This window comes from Meleagris gallopavo, chromosome 1, assembly GCF_905368555.1.
Source record: "Meleagris gallopavo chromosome 1, MGAL_WU_HG_1.1, whole genome shotgun sequence".
NCBI lineage: Eukaryota > Metazoa > Chordata > Aves > Galliformes > Phasianidae > Meleagris > Meleagris gallopavo.
In genome coordinates, this window is record NC_139404.1 from 43374104 (window position 1) to 43395681 (window position 21578).

Here is a 21578-nt window from a genome sequence, read left to right on the forward strand (position 1 = left end):
ACTGTGCTACATTAATGTCTTAGCAGAGGATTATTTTTTAAGACATAAGCACCGTTGTATTTTTTTTTCCCTGTTGTTGAAACTATTTGCATATTTTTATAAATTCACTAACAATTCAAAAAGACTGTGATAGAGCATTTTCATGAATAAATGATTTGTTGAAAAAGCTTGGTTTCACTGAGCACTGCTGATTCCCCATGTAAATTTCCTTGTGCTAGTGCCTAATTAGGAACAGCTTTTGTTCATGGAAGATGTGATTCCAGTTTCTTCTTTAATTCTCATATATAAAAAAAAAAAATAAAAAAATTAAAAACAAACAAACAAACAAACAACAAAACTAAGGGAAACAAAAGCCTTGGAGAAGAGATTTCCAGAGACACCCTGTTGACATGACAGCATCAGCCTGGGTCCATGCATGTGCGTAGGAGGAGGTGTGAATCCTGTGCATAGCAGGGTATACTGCTCTGCAGTTCTACATGAACAGCAGTCTGGAAAGCACTTCCCCTAGAGAAAAACAGATGTGACTGAGCTGCCAGGAACCAGACAAAATTAGTGCAGCATGCATAAACATGCTTAATCTTAAAAAACAACAACAACAACAAAAAACAACTGAAGAAATAAGACTGAATCAAGCTGGTCAACAGGCAGTTAGGTTGGTCTGATACATATCCTACAGAAAGCAAGACAAAAACAGCAAGGAGTACATCCGCAGTACTGCAACAGTGCAAAGGATGTGAGAAACAACTATGTTGGGAAATAGTTACAGCAGAGATTTGTTTGAACCAACACTGCCAGAGCAAGAATATAAAACAGAGATAATAGTAATGATACTAAAAGGGAAGAAAGTAAATTAGCTAAGGGATGTACAAGAGGTTATATTGCTCTGGATGCCTGATCTGAAGTAGTCAGCAGTACTCCAGAGTATCATTATCCATACACTGTGATGCCTTGTAGACTTGCCCTTTCTGTTTAAAAGAGTAAGCAATTCTGGAAAAAAAAATAAAAGCAATTATGGAGGAGACTTTCAAACAAGAGGAAGATATTTACTAGCTGACTTGAACAATGCCAAAGATTCTGTGCCATGCGTTGCAGAAATGAGATACAACCAGTACAGAAATATAGTTATTATTCTAATTCCAGATAGATGATGAAACTAGCTAGGATGTAGTACCAGAAAATATTCTTTCTAGTCTGAAAAAATGACAAGTGTTTGTGGCAAACATTGGAAACCTCTGGGTGCAACAAGGTTGAATGCTAGAGGTTATACTGGATATATCTTGGAGGTAGTAAACACAGACATCATGATCTTGCTAGTCATCTTCAAAAATTTTACCTCTTATTGTTTGTGCTTCTTTCTTTGGACGTCATACAAGATGCTGTGGTCACAAACATCTCTGCTGATGATTGTTGTGGTGTTTTTCATTAAAAATGCTGAAGAAGAAAGTGGTAGCAAGCTGTTTGAAATAGTGAGAAAGAAATAGAAAATGCCAGAGAGAAGTACAGAGAAGGAAAACTTGTGCATATGGCTGACTTTTTAACTATGCTGGCAGCATCTATAAAAGACTTTTCTTTCTACAGAGCCAGCTGCATTATAAAACCATAAAGGCTTTTGATAGATCTAGCATGCTGCCTTCCATCAGGCTGGCAGATGTGTGAGAAATGTCTGGGTTCTTCTCACTTCCTGAAGTTCTCGGTTCTCTGCTTTGCTTTACAGCACAACCATCTGTACCCTGAGCTTAAGTGACAGCACATCTGTGTTAACTATCATAATTTCAGAATTAAAACATATCTAATATGTATTTCTGGCAAAGCATTAGATATCTGTGGTTTGGTTAGCTGCTGGCCACAACCACGCTGTTCTTAAAGTGACTTGCTTTGTATTGAACTTCACATACTTCTTATATATATCTTTGTTTCTTTAAATGATAACCTGTTCAAAATAATTATCAGAGCACATTGAAAACTAAGTGAAACAAATGTCAGCTTTATGAAGGCAGCTGTGGTTTGAGACTGGAAAGATGAGAGCTCTGCTCCTTTCCCCTTGCAGTGAAAGAGGCTGAGTTATTTCTGAATCAGGAGGTATCAGTGAGAAATGAATATTGGATTAGGAATAATCAGTATCAGACTTTCAAGCACAGTGATGCATTTCATAGTGTTTGAGAGACCATCATCATAGGGAAAATGACAGTGTTTTGCAGTGTCTTTTACAGTGTTCTAGCATAACAGATGAATTAGATGAAGTGTGGCTGAAAGCGTACATTTAGTTCCCCTTTGTTTCTTCTTATTGCGCAATTGATTTGTGACAGCCAAAAGTTTGAGACTGAATTGAATGATGTAAGTAAAAAATACTGTGATTTAGATCTGCTATTTCAATCTGAGAGGAAATTTCACCTATATTCTCTGAATATGTAGAGCACCAAGACTATTGTAAATAGAGCTTATGCATGCAGTAAATCTGCCCAATCCCCAATCAGTGTTGATTTGTCTTGTGAAGATCAGTGTAGTAGCAAAGCTCTTTTTAATTATATATCATTCTGCTGCTTCTGGGAGATGTAATCAAGACAGAACAAATTAGCCTAAATGAGGATACTTATGATTTTCTTTTCATTAAACAGTTTTCAGATGCAAAATCAGCTGTATGTATCAAAGGTGTAGGACACAACAGTTGGCAGCAGCAGCTCTTCAGCTCAGTAAATGTTCTTCCACGGAGCTATCATGAACTTTTGTCTTCACTGAAATTAACTGGGATTTGAAAAGGACAGATACTTAGGATTAATCTGCATGTGTAAAATGATTGTTCCAATTGTTGACCTTTGAAGAGCTAATTCATAAGGCTATTCACCCTACAGTCATTCATCTGTCACAGATTGGAAAATCCTACTGATATCAGCCCATCTGATTGAAAGCAACCATTAGCAGTGATTTCATTAAAGAGCACATTATATCCCTACCAAGAAAGCTGACTACCCTGATGTTCTCTCTTGTCCTTGTATCTATTTACTTCTAGTAGTTAATCTTGACATCTCACTGGGAATGGTTAGTCTTTTTTTAATATATTTATATATATTTAATATATGTCTAAAATGTCATAATCCCTGGTTGAGCATAAGGATACTTTGCAATATCATAAAGTAGAACTGTTGACAATGCACATACATACCTGTGAATCCCTACATTAGACTATTTTTTCTTTGTTGTAAGTAGAAATTCATTTCCAAGTACAAGCAGATGATGATTGTTATAATTTAATTGGTAGTACTGTCCCCAAAATTGTTTCTTTTTCAAAAAATGAATTACTATGTTACTACTAAAGAACATGGATACATATTGTATAGACTTTAGATCTGTATTTTTTTCATATAGATTGAATGTAGAGGTACAGAAAATATTTTGCTAAAATTTTCCAGCAATCATATAAAATGAACTGCAATAAGAAAGGTTTTCGCAACAAGATTTCTGAATAAGTTAATTCTATTCTGGGCTTCTGCACTGGGTTATATCCATAAGTGCAAGGAGCACAATAAGTCCTGATTTTCAAACAATATGAGACTGAAGGTTAGAAGATGAAATTCTCAGTGCTTTTAAAGATCTGCTTTTAAGAAAATGGTTCATCTTCAAAGAAAAAGACTGTACTACATATATACTTAAATTGATTGTTACTGAGGCCAGTCTTAAATTGTTAGAAATGGATTCAACTAATTGCTTCTATCTACAAATACAAGAAAAATAAAATAACGTGACTGATGGATAGTCTGTTATGTTGGCTATCAGAAATAGCAAAAATTAACAGTGAATAGAGTGAATATTTGACTCAAATATTTGAGTTTTGTACTGAAATCCCAGTATTATTTTACTAAACAAAACAAAAAGAAACAAACAACCAAACAACAAAAAAATCAAAATCAACCAGATTTTGTATAAAGATGCCTGCTAATATGTTGTTTGTTAGCTACTGAAATCTAAATAACTGGACATGTCTAAAGTCCAGAGTTATGTGTATTTATATGAGTCGGCAGATAGCTAAACACTGCTCAGAGTTTGTTGTATTTGCTTCAACTGATATACTTCCAAATATTTGTCTACTTCAGTAAATAAGTTATGGTTAGTCAGAGGAGGGGAGGGTTTTATCTCTTAATTTCTTAAATTTATGTTTATTACTGATATATTAACTTGTCATTCTATTTTCTGTAAAACACCTACTCTGAAATAGATCATAATTACTTTTCTTGGTTTTGTCTCTATAGAAACAAAATATGAACCAAATACTCAATGGCCATCTTAAAACTGAAGGAAGAAATGGTGTCAAAATTAGAAATGTAATGCTGAAGAATGAAACAGCAGAAAATTGGCACTTTGATAGAGCAAGATTTCATCCTGTATTCCCTTGTCCAGTTTCAGTTTTGAAATCTTACATTGAATGAGTCTATCAAGTAATAAATACTCAGTATATTGCTTTGGACCCTGAGTCTCACATGTTTCATGTCTTAAAAATATCATTATCAGTCAGGACAACAACAATTTATGAGTTATTTGCACATGAAATGGCTGATAACTGTTAGGAAGTTAAAAAAGACAGTGACAGTTCTGATAAACTAGTATTCATGTTACACATGATTTCTCTAACAAGTATTTAGCTGAGTGCACCTAAATTCTTTATGCTAGTTACTAGGTAACAAATACATGGAAATATAACTTGTCTAAACCAATGATATAAATAGAATAAACATTGTAAAATTTGACAAGATAGATAAGCATTTGCTTTGGAATATTTGGGAAATTACAACTGAGAATTTTCTACATATTTGCATTAGGAATTCTTAGGTCAAGTGTTAAGAATGTTTTATGTATATTCAAAATCTCTTCTAAAAGAAGAACAATCTTTTCAGCTGCAGAAAAGATGCAAGCAAAGAACAAAGTACAGTCAAAATAAAACTGTTCTTGATTTCTGAGTTAAAACAAGTTTCATTCCAGCAAAACTTGTATCTTAGCATTCTGACAGCACAAGAGTGCATTATGCAATATGTTTATATAAAATTGCATTATGTTTATATGACAACAGCCTGAAGTAGCTGGAAACAGATCATGATGTCCAAAGGAATTGGAGGCTGAATTTCATTTCCATCCAAGCGAAGATAACGAAGGCGGGGGATGTTACCATAAAGACCATAGTCTTCTGCTACAGCAATTGAGACTGGGCATATCTGAGTACCATTGACACCTGAAAATGTAGATCACACATGTTAGTTAATTTCCATGAGGAGAGTTCTTGAAAACTAAAATGTCCTTAGAAAAAGAATACAACCTTGCACCAGTGTTTGTGTGGGAGTCACTTTCTCTTGTCAGAGTTGGAATAGCACCAAATTAACAAATTTACATTTGTTAATGTAGAAATGTACATTGAGATAATGTAATTTAGAGCAGTGAATCACATATTCAACTGTATGCTACATACTATAATTGTGAATAAAGTGTGCTAGACATATAATCTCATCTTGGATAGAGACAAAAGCAACTAGTTTAGACAATTACACCAGTAAGTATATTTTGAGACATAACTCTGACCACAGGAGGCAGAACAAGGCTAATGCTGAGGAATTTTGAAGATCTTACTTCAGTGATATGCAATAATATGCACGTATCTTCTGATTTGAAGTTATGACAGAACAATCGCAACAAGAACAACAAAAAACGTTTTTTTTTTTTTTTTCCAAAGAGAAAAGTAGTATTTCTAACACTGCCCAGATATTGGTGATGTCTTGAAAGACTTCATCTTTGTCATGGAGACTGGTTATATACTATCTAGCTAGTCTATCAGAAATATTGTAAGAAAATCTCTTTGCCTTTGTTGTGAAATTTGATTAATGCATTGAATATTCTTGTAGGACATTTGATAGTGTTGGAAGAAACAAGGTACAACTTATTTTCTTGTGCGAAGATATGAAACAGGAAATTCAAGAATAAGGTTTCATTATGGAAGTAATTATTAAAAGTTTTGCAAATGAATCAATACTATGTAGCAGGCAATATTTGTCTTTTCAGGTCATAATGCATTTAAAAGAGCCAAAGAGCACTGCTGTCCTTAGAAGACAAGATGGCTTCAAATGAATTCTAAAATTCTGTGTTCTCTGATCTAGGAAATATCACAGTGGAATAGTGTTCAGTGGGCTAATTATTCCAACCTGAACACGAGAAAACAGTTTTCTAACCATAGACCATCTATGAAGTGATTTCTTGATGATGTGTGGTATAAAGTGGTTTTGTTATCATATAAATAGTAAACCCTACCCAAATTATCAGAGGAGTAAAAGCCTTTATCTCTTTCAATCCTGGATTCGTAGGCATATTGCTGAATTTTGCCGGCAAAAGGAGGGACAGGGCAATCCAGTTATATTAGTATTGTTTCCTCAAAGGAACTGATTCATGCAGAGGATAGTGTCAGTCTAAGCAAACCATTTAGATTCCATTTACAAATTCTGGAGAGAACTGGACGCATAGAAAAGTTGATTAGTGTCTCCTAAAGATAGGATGAATTTCCCTCTGGAACTGTAGAGGACTAAATAACTAATTTAAAGTACATACTAAAATCTTGGATGTTTATTTTAAATAAGACAAATTCAACTGTGGTCAGTATTTTTGACAAGTAGCATAATATTTACTCTGAGACTCTGGACCTGCTATTGGGGAAAACTGAAGAGATCCTCATTACTGGCTAATACTCTACACCTGCTGAAGAGCTACAAAAGATCCTGCTTCTTTTTCCAGTATAAATTCATAACGTCTCAACATTTAGAAAGTGAGCTGATAAAGAAGATGAGTGTATTAGGACATATAGGAGTGGGAGCGTGTGGCTGGTCTACTGTTACAGCATCTAGCAGCACCCACTATGCTCAAATAGTTGGACTCCCTTTCCTCTTTTTGTATTAATTAACAGCAGTAGCCATCTGTATTTTTCTGGGCTCTTTCACCAAGAAAGCCAGTAATAGTAATAGCTCAGGAGTCTGACAGTTAGACAGGATCTAGAACATAGACCATTTCCTTCCAAATATCCTAAAATGAATTTTGAGAGATTGGTATTGCTATTTGGCCCAAGGAACTCTCCCGTTCTCTTTGCATGGAACAATATTATCTCAAAGGAGCTAGCTCAGCTTTCTGACATTCCCCTCGGAAAACTTAATATTTGCTCCCTTTTATCACTCCTTTGATAACATTGTAATGCCATCTGCTTACCATAGTTCATTCTCTACATTGTCATTTCATGCCTTCACCTCTTTTTGCTTCCTCTAACAATCTCTGTCCCACGATTTGACACCTCACAGCCTTGCATGTGTATCTCATAAATATGCAAACAGCTATGATTCAAAATGTGATTTAACAGAAGTGATGCTTATCTGCTGTAGCCATGATTGGTTTTTGTTTTATGTTGATTTCGCTTCCAAATGTTGTGTACTATTGTATTCTGTGGTGCAGTGTAAATCTTGGTGAAGGGACACAACAAAATCTTGGTTTCACCAAGACCAGATTACCGCTGATTTCACTGGGCTTCAGTGCAATAAAAAGTGGACAAACAATATTTACAAACAAAATTTTGTGTCTGAACTCTTGCAGTGCCAACAGTGTAACTATGAACAACCAAGAGGAAAGAATAGCTACTAGCAAGTGTGCAGGACTATCTGAGAATTAATGTTTTAGAAGAGGTCACACTAAGCATGCATAAGTAAATTTTCAGATGGATTTTTTAATGGAGAAACCAGATCCAAACTTTCACAATTACTTTTCTTTCAAGTTCTTTACATTTGTTACATTAAAATAATGACAGACCATTGTCTTTTTGTGCTTAAGAACAATCTGCAGACCAATGCCACAACTTAATTATCCTGCCTGACAGAATTAAATTCCTTGCATGCAGTCTTAAAGCTCCTGTGATAAAATATCCATCAAAGCATTGTGCAATGGAGCCTATGTCATTATTGTACCTCTTGAACAATTACACTCCTGTGGTAATCTAGCTTAGATAATACCAGTACTTCATTTAAGATATTAGTTTTTTAATATATGTTTGACTACTTTTTACATGGCCGCCAAGAATAAAACTTCATTGGAAAAAATTATTAAGAGAAAAATTTCAAAGAGCTTAGGTAATGAATGTTCAATTTGAAAAGTGGTAAAGGCATTTAGAAATATAAGTCTTGTGGAAAATCATTGTGACTTAGACTCATGGATATTCATGTGTCATTGGAAAATGAACTTCAGTTTACAGATACTAGATAGGTTATTTTTCATGGTTTAAACTTATTTTAAAACTTATTTAAGAAAGGAAAATAATCTGGCAACTGCATAAATGCTCTTTGCTATCTAAACACAAAACACATCTTAACTGGGCAAGTTACATTCCAATGATTTCAGTTCACTGTCCATTTAAAGTGACAGGAGATAAAGTCTACACCTAAGGCCCTGAAGTGAAGCAATTAAAATAAATCCCTTTGTAACCAGAGGGCAGTGAAATATGTTCAATAGCAGTATTTGTCATTAGCCTTAACTCTAATTAACTGTTAGGCTTATTGCAGATCACTTAAAAAGGTTCCAGTTGCAAAAATTCTTCTGTATTTATCAATTTTCATGCATTTGATTTCCAAAATTCAGAATTAATTAAATGATTAGTAGCTATCCTCCTTTGATATGTCTTTGTTTCATACAGAAGCAAAATTGTTACCTTTAGTAATACAAAATAGAAAACAATTCGTTCAATTAAATCAGCATGACAAGAAGACAAATGTGGAGACCTGGCTACTTTCTATGCAGTGATAATTAGAAAGTGACCACTTTGATTTTGTCCTTTGGCATGAAACAGCTTACTGTACTGGCTAGCAAAAGGCAGCTGCAGATTAATAATCAGAAAGATTTATGATATGCAGGACTTGTATGCAGATACTCTACCTGGTATACCTTACCAGAACATTCCTGGTGTACCTAGATGCTGGAAACGTTGTTAGAAGCAGAGATAGGATTTGAAAAGCTTCTACTGCCTTAGGAATAAAACCTTGTTTCATTTAAATGATGATGTTTGAAGAGGTAAACCTTAGTGGGACAAAGCTTCTGTAAAGTCAATTGAAAGATTGTTCATCAAGGAAGACTAAATCCAGAAGTCAGCATTTTGTTCACAAAAAAAAAATATATATATATATATATATATATATATATATATATATGGGGAGGATATTCAGAACTGAAACATTCAATAGCCATACTATAGTTATATTCAAAATAGACTGTGTTGACTACAGCCTACATTTTATTCTGCTTTAAGAGTCCCTCTAAATAATTTAGGTGGACAAAGAGATGCTCAAACCAGCTGAAAATATAGTGATTCTGTTAGTTTACTCTAATTACTCTAATGTTCTCAGAAACCTTGGAAATATGACAGTTATATAGATGTGCATTGAACATCCCAAACTATTACCCTCATTTTTTTTATTGTTGTTTCTTGCTCATTTACTCTCATCATATTTGTGTGAAAACTTAATTTTCTCTCACAAAATGGTCACTGGTGTGTATATATCAAAACTGAAATGGAAAAAAAATTCCTTAAACCTTCTACTTCTGATCTGCTTACAAGGATTTTTTTTCTGTATCCCAGTGAACATTTTTCAAAATTTGGTATTACTCAAACACACATATTTGTCTGTCATATTTTAGAACAGAATTGAAAATTGGCCTCTGGGAGGTCCTTTTGCTTATTTCCCTATAACCCATTGCACATCTTTAATCTCTGCTTTCAACAAGTACTTTCTGAAGTTAAGCAGCCATTTTAGCAGCCATTTTAAAAGAATTACTTCTTGGTGATATCACTGGTGATACACACTTACTTTTGATTCTGTTGTGATCAAGGTGAAGGTGCTCGAGATGAGCATTGATAGGTGGAATTTTAGTGAGCTGGTTGTGAGACAGCTGTAGGTCTAGAATAGATGAAACATTAAACCCATTTGGGGGAATGCCATCATCAGATAATTTATTGTAGTTCAGCCTAAGGAAAGTCACTTTGGGTATTGCACTGAAGTAGTTTTCTGGGATAACTTCAATGGAGTTGTTGTCTAAAAACAGCTGCAGTGTGTTAGCTGGAATGCTTAAAGGCATCTTTTTGAGGGAATTTTTCGCTATGTTGAGTTGCATAAGGCTGTTGAGTCCTTGGAAGGTGTCACTTTGAAGAGCGCTGTCCAACAAATTATTTTGGTGCAGATCTAACATAGTGAGATTTTCCAAATTGCTGAAGACTCCTTCTGGGATTCTGGAGATTTTGTTTCTAGCCAGCCTTAGCTGTTCCAAGCCCACCGGTAATGGAGCTGGCACCTCTTCCAACTCATTATCTTCTAGGAATAAGTACAAAAGCCTTTTCAGCTTGCTGAGCACACCACTCTCAATTCCATTGTTGGTGATTTTATTCTTGTTCAGATTTATCCATCTCAAATGAGTGGCATTAACAAAAGGCTTCTCTGAAATTGTTTCAATGAGGTTGTTTTGAAGATAGAGGTACCAAATTCTTGCTGGGATTGCAGGTATTTCTTTAAGTCCCTTGTTATCACAGTATAATGCATTGGGGAAACTAGGAGGACAAGAACACTCTTGTGGACACTCAAAAGTGTAGTGAGACCAATGCTCAGGATCCAGCTCATTATAAACTTGTCTCACAGTTCGAGTCCACACAGAGTGGACTACGAATAATAGCAAAAGACTTGGACAGACTTTTAGAGTCATCATTTGCCTTAGAAGGGGAAAAAAACAATTAGTTGTCTCAAGAGAACTCTCTAACAGCATACCAAATTAACAAAGCATTATTACATTACAAATAATATTTCCTTTATAAACAGCCAAATTTTGTCACCAATGGCATTTCCTGAATAGTAATGTGAGGTATAGACAGTTCAGCATTATATGTTGAAAATTTTCCCAATTTAACTTAGTTTTCATAATGGCTACAAATTTAACTGATGTTCATACAGGGATCATTTCAAAGAATGTAAAAGAATAGAGCGTGTCTCTGACATTAAATCAGTCCTTTTTATAAATGTATTTATTTTAAAATCTCCTGCACAGAGCTTTCTGTGTAAGCTAGTTTATTTAACTTATCATCTTCAATAATGCTATCGATACTGTGAAGATAATACCTTTGTAGTCTGTGTTACTCCCTTTTAAATTAATCATATAATCTTTTCTGGTTTTCCTCTCTTCTAAATTATAATGGCATCTGGATCAGATTTTCCAGACCTTTTCTCATCACATAAAAGTGAAAGATCAAAGAATGTTTTAACAGCTGTTTGTTGGGCATGTTCTTAAAAAGCTTGGAGGGAATATGTTTGAGTATTCTATTTCTCTTCCTCCCTTTCTCTTTCAAATTCAAAGTTATGAATTTTCTTCTCTAAAGCAAAGAGGCAAAACAAATGCCTGATCTAAATTACAAAAAAGGCAAGTGCTAACTGAATTATCTTGTATGCACTCATGCATTTTATAACTTTTTCACCTACTTAATTACTTGCTTTGCTAATCCTTTTCACCATTAAACAATGAACAAGATCATCAGTGATCATTTGCTCCAACAGGACATATTTATGTAGCACAAAAACAGTGCTTCGCAAACTCTATTATCTTGTTTGCTTTTTGAAATGCAGAAGCAAGAGAGGGCTGAGATTTCTGGTCAAAATATAGAGATTGGTTCTGGAAGAAAAATAACATTTAAGTAAAGAGGGAATTATTTCCTATGTCTAGTGCAGCATTAAGATTAACAGCTCAGTTAATTGCAGCATATCATATGCAGCCAGTTAATAGTTTTCATTTTGGTTATTACCAGTAACAAGTGCAATATCCTACAGATCTTCTAGTCTCAGAATCTGCTATTTGGAATTACTCCAAAACAGGGCAAATAAAATATTTCTAAAGAGTAACGTATTTAATTTGCATAGTGAAATGGTACCTTCTCACTCTGTAAATATTCATAATAATATGATATCATAATAAAAATAATATTTTTAAAAGAAATATAAAGTAGTTTACCTTGTAAGTCAAGTTCCTGAAGCTGTCTGCAGCCAGTTAGAAATCACTGTTACAGCCTTTGGCTGCTAACCACTGTGTTTGCTTCCTGTCCTAAGAATTAATAGCATATAAAACTTGAATTATGTGCTAACATTCCCAGATGTATTACCATACACACCTTATTAGCTATTGTTCCTAATTTGAGGTTGCTTCAGAATTTGGGCTTACCTCAGCTTTCTTGGATCTCCCCTTTCTATTGGTCACTGCTGTTAGACTGTAATAGCTTGAGTCAGGCTACAAGCCACGTTCTACGAATACAGCCTAATATATACGCATCAGTGACTACAGCTTTTAACCCCTAAAATAGCTAAGGCACCTCAGCACCTAGGCAAGAAAAGGCAGGAAATCCTGACTTGAATATCAAGCAGCTACAGAGCTTAAGGCATTTGATTCTTACATTTTAGCAGATGAGATGATCTGGTCTAGATGAAACAGGTAACACAAAGTGTTCCTTTATTCAATACTTCTGTCAAATTATACTTTACACAAAGCTTGCTTACATCATAATTCATTCTCATAATACCTGAACTGGCCACAAAGCATTAAAAACAGTGCCATCTGTTCCTACGGAAATCTTTTATTTGATTTTGATTAAATGCAGATGCTGCCTTGCCATTTAAAGATGTAATTTTTGATTAGGGGAAGAAAATAGCAAAAGCATTTGCTAAGAATTTTTTAATAACATATATTTTCATTTTTTTAAGGATTAAAACATGCCTTTTACTTTTTCTTCTGAGACATTTTTGCATATATTTCTACTAAGATATCATATTCCACAGTGCCTCCTGCAGTGAGGTCTGTTTTTAATTATGTAAGCACCAATTAATTATCTTGTTTTATCACTGATCTAAAGTAAACTCTTTCCAGCCAACTCACTTTCTAAAGCATAAATGCATATTTCTCACATTAAATACTTTGGGGAGATTTTTGTTTTCTTTTCTGGCACAAAAAATAACAGATAAATATCAGAAAAACTAGCCAAGGTCAAAGCCAGTATTTTAAAAGCCAAAGCATAAGTATTTTAAAAGAAAAGTTAATGAAAATGCTACAAACATAAAATACATCCTCAAAGCTTTTATGAGTTTATGTTCATTATAAAACATATAGTAAGTTTAATTCAATTCAATCTAATTTTTTTTAGTAATAAAATCTCCAATAACTTATTTTGTAATATTTAATATTTTGGCTCCCAAATTCAGAATGTCTAAAAAGTGGTTTTAGAAATATCTAATAACCTAATCTTCATTTTAATCCTCATTCTTTTGTCTTGCAAAAATGACATAAATAAATAAATAAAAGGAAATCAACCCTTAAGTACATTTTCAGCTTCCACTTATTTCAGTAAGGCTAATGCTAAGCATATTCTAAACTTTTGTTGACAAGTACATATTTGTACTAGCTTGCTTTTTGTTCAGGGAAAAAAATACATTGTTATTACCTGCTATTTTGATATAGCTTAAGTATGGGCTTAGAAACAAAACAAGTGCTTAAGTGCTTCACTCCATTAGAACTCCAGACTCTTCACCATCTCTTACATTTACATCTATGCCTAAAAATAAAAGTTTTAGCTTTAAGCAGATATACTACTTATGAGCAAAAAATTAAATGTGCCATACTAACCTTCTCATTATGACTGCCACTTTAAAGATCTAGGCCTTAGAATGTTTCCTCCTGCAGCAGTTGTCGTGCTACATGCTAGTGACCAGAAAGCTGGTCAGCTGAACTCCATGGAAAGGAGATGGGTAGAGGTGGAAAGCAGCACACTATGAATGTTAAAATAGTTGTGAGTTCAGTTACAATTGATTTAAGGAGGCTGGACAATGAAAAGTATATCTATGATTCTTGTCAAACCCAGCCAGCACAGTGTAAATCTGGTTTGCATTTGTGCTAAATCTTCATGAAGTGCATATAGAATGGATACAGAGTTTTTGAGATTTGTTCACCATTAAGGAATGAGTCAAGACCTTCACAAACATTGAACTGAAAAGTTTGAAACAGTGAGTAATAGTGGCAGATATCTGCTGTGACACACTCCACTGCAAGCTGCCAGATGTTGCACATTTAACAAGAAAGGTTCATTATTCTTATGCTTCAGGAGGGTCTGAATTTTCCCTTTAACCTGCTGATCATGTACAGATGTTTATTATGCTATCACAGAAGTCCTAGGCAGAGGGACTTGTAGCTTACCTTGACAGACAGTGGAGCTGTTTGGGTAAACTGCTATTTGGCAAAGGAGAAGCACGTCACGATGTGACCTCTGAGGATTTGGAGATCAGGTATTTCACTGAGCTGTTGAAGTGAGTATGAGTACAGAGGAGGACCTGTACTTGCTTGAAGTTGATCAGAAGGCTGGAGCACCTCCCCTACAGGGACAGGATGAGAGAGCTGGGGCTCTTCTGCCTGGAGAAGAGAAGGCGCTGGGGGGATGTTATAGCGGCCTTCCAATACCTGAAGGGGGCCTTCAAGGAAAGCTGGGGGGGGACTTTTTATAAGGGCATGTAGTGATAGGACGAGGGGAAATGGTTTTAAACTGAAGTAGGGCAGATTTAGACTGGACATTAGGAAGAAATTCTTTACTGTCAAGGTGGTGAGACACTGGAACAGGTTGCCCAGTGAGGCTGTGAATGCCTCTTCCCTGGAAGCATTCAAGACCAGGCTGGATGGGGCCTTGAACATCCCGGTCTAGAAGGACATGTCCCTGCCTATAGCAGAGGGGTTGGAACTAGGTGATCTTAAGGGTCCCTTCCAACCCAAACCATTCTATGATTCACCAGGAAAAAAAAACAAACAAACAGCAAGTTTATTCTCTAAGAATTTTTTAACAAGATGTATTTTCTTTTTTTTTTTTTTTTTTGGATACAAACAGCAGAAAAAAATGGAGAGAAAAGTCCTCAAAACTCAAAATCAAGAGAAAAAGCCTATGCTGACTATAATATGTATTCTCACATGCATTTAAACATTTTGGAAATTGTGCTTTGGGAACACATGAGTGGGTGCCCAAACAGATATCACAGAAAGACCTACTTTCCAAGAAACCATCAAGACTGTGCACAAATTATCCTTCATTCATTTGTTTTGCATGATTCTCCATCATCTGGTGTTGCTATTAATTATTTAAAGGGTGCAATATACAGTAATAAATTTTTACAGGCTAATAAAAGATCATGGCCAAGATTTTAAAAAATGACTAATGGTTTGGGAGACTTTTCATTTTGAGGATCCAACCTGAGACACTTTCCAAGACTTTACTTTCAACAAGAGTCATTCTTAAACTGTGAAGCTGAACAATCAAAATATCAGTGAAGTGCAAAATGTCCCTGAGATGATAAACAATCTCCAAGATCATATTTGCATGATAATAAAAGGAAATGCAAATATGATTACAACAAAAATCCCATGAATACTCATTCTGTGGATTCTGCAGGTCTTTTAAAAATAAATTGTTGGGATTATTACATCTTAAGGAATATGTCTGAAATGATTATAATATTTTTGTTCCATCCTAGCAATTCACATTGTTAATGAATCTGTCAGGAAAAAAAGTAGTGACATGTTTGAGAATAGGAACAATTCATGCTTGAGAAAGACTAGAAGGGCTAAAAAACAGAGACTATCAAAACTTACAGGCAGGAGATAAGGATAACTGAGACTTCTTTAAGAGCAATTGCTCTGCTTCAGTACTGACACTAATGACAGGGAAGAAATGCATTGCTTTCTTTAAATAATGGCTGTCATATGTCTCAGATTTAGTATGAAGCAAGGTCTGTTAAACATCAAGCATGTGTGTAGATCATTACCAGCAAAGCCAAGAATATACTGCAAGTATATCTGATTCACCCTGTGGATTTCTTCATTTAACAAAGACTGCCATCCAGTATTTGATTACTGCTTTACTAAAATGTTGTATGCCACGCCCCAAAGGACAATCAGTTTACCTGTAACATGTTTTAAAATTCCCTTCAGGATGACTACAGAGATGGAGGTGCTTCAATAATCTGAAGAAAAAAGGTCCACACACAGTTCAGTCAGTTTTCACTATGTACTCAGCAGCTCCAGACTGTCGTGCAGCCTGCTTAAGCCACATGAATACATTTATTTGGGTTCCCCTGTCTCTTTCATTTCTGAAGATTGGCATGGATTGGTGATATGTTTCTGTTGCTTGAAACAGTGTCTTAGTTGGGATCCAGTTGTTTTCTTCAGAGTGTCTAGTATAATGTTATGTTTTGGTTCTAGGAGAAAAACAATGATTGTGACACAGCAATGTGTTGCTGCTAAGCAGTGTAGTACAGAGCCAAAGCCATTCTCAGCTAAGGGCCCAAGGAGCTGGGGGGAACAGAATCAGGACAGCTGATTTAAACTGGCCAAAAGGATATTCCATATCATATGATACCATGAAGAAGGAGTTTTGAAGGGGATGGGAGTAAATCTGTCTCTCTTCTGCTCACCAGGGGACTAACTGGGCATCAGTCAGTGGGTGGTGAGCAAATTCTATATTGCTAAATATATTGCTATATATATATACTGTCATAACTATTATTCTCTTCCTTCTCACTATCTTTTGAAGTAGTTTTATCTCAACCCACAAGTTCTGTTATGGGAGAACTCCCTTGTGAAACCTCCAGCGAGAACTGAATAGCTCAACTTAAAGACATCATTGCAGAACAGCAAATTTCAGAACCGAGTAACTATGGAAAAGAATTCAACTTCTATGGGAAGTACAGAGCTCTTCCAAACATGCTTCATTAGGGAATGATTTGGATGTCTGTTCTCTTTCTATTTTGAACTCTTCACCACGGTGACACAATGAAGTTCCACAATAAAATGCCAAGATCTGGTTTTTACTTTGGCTAGCTAGGTTTAGTTTACCTGTCATGTAAATATAGCTGTTAATCTCTTACCTTAATTTGTTTTCAAGTTTTCAACATTTTCAACACTGAAACAAATATATTCTATGTTCATATCAGAGACTTGATTTTTAAAATGTAGATATGCAACTCTATATGCTAAATGTATCTTAAATTAAATATCCAAATTTTACGCATTTGTAAATTACAAATATACATTGAATTCTTGGGCCTGCATGTAACTATTTAGATGATTAATATTTGCTAGGCAACTAATGGTAAATTAAAGCATGCATTAGTCATTCAGTGACTATTATTTATATCTACAGTTTTGAAAAATAAATTATCAGATTAAATATTTGAAAGTAACATAAATATAGTGAAAACAGGCTGTGCAGCATGAGTGTTTCTTCTGTTCTTTTGTTTAGTTCTGTTGTTAAAAAAGTGTAAAAATAATTTGAACACTTCTTCATTTTAGATTCCCTTAGTAAGGTGATGAATTCTGAGAAGCTCAGATCTCTAGAAAGTTCTGTTTTCTGAAAGAAATGGCAAGCTTTTCAAAAAAGAGCACCCCCACATCTTAATGAAAAAAATATTGTAGTCCTTTTATAATAAAACTCTACTATAGTGATTCTGGCAGATGACAAATTCAAGGATAGGGTGCTTTCTTAGTATTTTGAAAGAAAATCCAAATGGTATAAGTATATGAAAATGTAATCTGTACTTCACTTTCCATTAATTGTAATATATTTTAGTCTAATTTTTAATGCAGATACTCTTTGGGAAATATTGAACGAAGAATATGTGATTTTTTAACAGTCTGGTTAGGCATAATTTTCAACAGCTGGCAATTCCAAAGTACTCATGTTTTCTTCCAGAGTCCTGACTTGAAGCTACAGTCTCACTCACCATGAATACTCCAGTCACCGATTATCCTTTCATATAGAACATGTTGAAACAACATCTTTATAGTGTAGATTAAAGTCCTCAACAAGCACTTCAGCACAACACCGCTTTTTTTTTTTTTTTTTTTTTTTTTTAAGACAGCTAGCTCTATGGGAGAATCAAGTGATTCTCCACTTACCACAGCAGCTGCTGTGAACTCCAGAACTAAATGCCTAGTGCCTTTCTGCACTATAAGGGTAATATACACTTTGTGTCAAGGCTGTGGATTTCATTAGGAACAGCATACTTCTCATCTTCTGAGTCTCAGGTGGGCCTGAAAAATCCTGGAGGAGATGACTTTTATTACCTAAACTGAGTAAAAAACCAACTCTTTTCTGATACTTTGAATCACAAATGTTTCTCAAAATCAATGTGATGTTGTACATAATTTTGGTATTCTTTTGAGAACTCACAAGCTTTCATGTTTATTTATTTGACAGTAAAATAGTCCTAATCATTAAGTCTAAATGTGAAGTTCAAGAAACATTTGTTTATCTACCTTGCAAACTTGTTGACAGAGTAAGATGCATAGCAGAGGCACACAATGAGATCCCAAAAAGTTCATGGGGAAAAACAAAAAACAAACAAACAACAAAAAAACAGAATTTTGAAAGACAGCATTTGGCCTTGTTTATCCTGTAGACAGGTTATTATTGTATTGGTTTACGAGGTATGACATTTATAAAAACTTACTTCTGTCTGCAGTCTTATGCGTGTTTCAATAAAGGCATTATCTTCAGCAGAACTAGATATTTTTACAGGCACTATTCAGTATATTTCAAAGTGTCTTTATAATTTCTGGAATATGTTCTCTAGTCAGGTTGATCAGACAGCACTGCTGTCCTGAACACTTTACCTCATGCTGCAAGACACAAAAATGTTTTTTTACACAGCCTAGTTGTCCATACAATTAAATCTAACAGCCTGTTTTCTTTGCATGCCCAAAGGCTCCAAGATAATTTTTTCACTCCTTCAGTTGTTTTACATGCTGGCTAAGCAATACAAGAACTGATAGAGTGACGATAGTAAAGATAATAGGAGCTGCAATTTCTGGCGTAGAACTTCTCTAGGTCACTAATAACTAGTATGGTCGTGTCTTTCTCTATGTGTTGGTGCATCAATCACAGCAAGGAGCCTGTCCATCTATTAAGAAAATACATTATTATAGGCAGCTTATACCACCATGCAGACAATGAGCTATGCCCCAAGGTGCAGCTATCAAGAAGGTCCACGAGGGATATCCTGAAGGGATATGAGATATGTGAGTTTTTGCATGTCTGATGAATGCTAGAAACTTAAATCTAGCAAAGGCCATATTATTAAGCAGCTGGTTATGTTTTGTGACAAGAAAAACATGCTTCCATTCTCACTGGTATCCCAGACTTAACTACTTTCTCTCATCAATATTCATACCTGTCTCTTGGGAAAGATTTAGAGAGTCTGATTGTGAACAAGATGTTTGTTTTTTGACATCTCCACTGCTGAGATTCTACAGCTATTTGCAATGTTAAAAACATGGCCTACATGCTAATCAGAATAATCTTATTCTGAGTAAACTCTTATCACAAAATCTGACAGGAGGCATAGGCAGAATTCATAAACTTTCTTAAATCGTGTGCTATTTTTTTCATGAACACTTAAAAGTATTATTAGACTGCTATTAGTAATGAATTCAGACACTTGTTCAAAATGTCACTGAGGATGGTTTTCTTTGAGGAAATAAACAGGTCCATGATTCTGTATATGTAAAACCTTAAGGATCCACTAACTATTCTAACTACTAGGAACTTAGAGAATGCAAACTGAAGTCTTCAGGGCAAAGAGCTTACGTGATTCATTGAGCACAGTCTTGAGTGATTCAGTCTCACCTCTGAACATGTTCAAGTTGCTTTCATCAGGAAGATCCCTGTATCTCAGAAACAATTTTTTGTTACAGCAAGGTAGAGATATGGACAAAAATTTTTTCCTGTCTAGCTCATAAGCACAGCTTAATTTCTGATCCTGCAGACTACTGTGTGGTTAGGAGTGCTCAGCTTTTTCTTTTTAGGCTGTTGTGCTTTGCATAATAAAATGATTATTTACTCAGCCACTTGAACCTGAATTTCCTTCATTCAAGATGAGTGTCCTAAAGCACAATTTTAGCTTTTCTTGTTTTCCTCTTTGCCAACTGATTTCTAACTACTCACAGTACGTACTAAAATTTTAGAAGATATTTATCCATGAATTTTGTATAGCTTATTAATTAAGTTCTTTTCTTGCAGAATGAGAGTCTTTCATCTAATCTGCAAAAAAAGTTGGAACCAAGATGTCTCTCATGAGCACTCTGCTCATAGGGATAATAGCTCTTAATACAGACTCTACTTTTGTGTAGACCTCTAAGCATCTTTACCACTGCTATTGCACATGGGATAATTAGATGGGTTGGGCCTCTGACTTCACTGCTGGCACTGAGTAGTTCACATATGTTAGAATGAGAGCAGACTTGAACAGGCCAGCTGCAGACATCTGGGCATCAGAGGAGAGTTTCCACAGTTTTTACCTATGGAATCTATATCCAAATGTCAGCTGAGTTATGATTTTGCGAGTATCCAGGGAATCTGAATTATGGACTGGAACTCAAAACAATAAATTTTCCATGTGAATTTACTGCAAAACTCTTCAACTGTTGAGCTGGTTAAAACTGATATTTTTCCCCATTACTTACCAGTATTCTTGGAGTAGGATAAATTATTAATAAGTTTAAGGGAAATAGTGGAGGTCCTTTAGTTCAACCTCCTTGTAGAAGTTAAGCCATCTTCAAAACCAGAGCTGTTCCTCAAGGCAGTGCCCACCCATTTTCTGAAAATCTCAAAGGATGGACAGTCCACAGCCTCCCTGGGCAACTCGTAACAGGGTTTCACACTGTCATTGTGAAGAATTTGTTCACATTTCCAGCCTGAATTTCTCTTTTGCAACTTTTGCTTTGCCACATTGCCCATTCATTGTGCAGTCCTGAGTCTGTCCCATTGTTTGGCAGTTTATCTGTAAGATACCTCCTGACCCCTTTTATGGATGTTCCTAAACATCTTTAATGGATATTACAGAACACACACTACGTACTTCACCTCTAGCTAAGACTAAATCCTGTCTGGAGTTTTTTTCTTAGATGATACTTTCTGCTTTTGCTATGGAAACTCCAGGAATTTCTGGTTGAGTGCTTAATAGTCTAAATAGTACCCATGGGATGATCTGTGTTTGCAAGCAAGTCATTTATGACTCTCAGTTACTAGCATTTATGTTTTTTTTAGTGTGTGTTCTGAGATGCTGACAATATTTGGACTATTCATTCCCAGGTAGAATACATTACTATTTTTCTGTCATAAATAGCTAGGGTTGTATTTTACTTGTTGCCTGTGGCTTCTGAGAGATTTTGTTATTCTTTTGACAGTGCTTACAAATTAATTCACGATGTTTCATAATGCTGTGACTCCCATACTGCAGCCTCAAGAAGATGAGGACTTAATGGCTAATGCAAGTGAGGTGGTATAGGTTAAATTGTAACTTTATAAACATATTGAAACTTGAAAGTAGAGAAAACAGTTTATTCAACCTTACAATAAATTTTGCAAAATAGAATATCTTTGATTATCATATTTTAACCTGAAGGATTTTTTTCTTTTCATTTTATAAAAGATTGAAACACTGTTGGCAATGATATGGACACAGAAA

At 35.1% G+C, this 21578-nt stretch overlaps 1 protein-coding gene across 3 annotated transcripts; it reads right to left on the minus strand.

The window, feature by feature from the left end:
- Positions 1–2581: 2581 nt before the first annotated feature.
- On the minus strand, positions 2582–12385 carry KERA (keratocan). 3 transcript variants are annotated; one of them, XM_085222759.1, is made up of 4 exons: positions 12250–12385; positions 12043–12132; positions 9864–10756; positions 2582–5218 (listed from the first exon to the last, which is right to left on the minus strand). In XM_085222759.1, the coding sequence occupies exons 3-4, from the start codon at positions 10750–10752 to the stop codon at positions 5046–5048; spliced, it is 1062 nt and encodes a 353-aa protein (XP_085078885.1). In that variant the 5' UTR covers positions 10753–10756; positions 12043–12132; positions 12250–12385; the 3' UTR covers positions 2582–5045. The 3 variants fall into 3 exon arrangements, with proteins under 3 accessions (XP_085078885.1, XP_085078896.1, XP_085078907.1); XM_085222770.1 differs by lacking the exon at positions 12043–12132 and having other exon boundaries at positions 12250–12331; XM_085222781.1 differs by lacking the exon at positions 12043–12132 and having other exon boundaries at positions 12200–12258.
- Between the last annotated feature and the right edge of the window lie 9193 nt (positions 12386–21578).

Bases quoted from the DNA above. Each gene is read 5' to 3' on its own strand.
- KERA (XM_085222759.1), bottom strand. From the start codon at position 10,752: ATGATGACTCTAAAAGTCTGTCCAAGTCTTTTGCTATTATTCGTAGTC. The intron at 5,219-9,863 runs GTAAGTGTGTAT...CTACATTTTCAG, and splicing joins TGATCACAACAGAATCAAAA to GTGTCAATGGTACTCAGATA.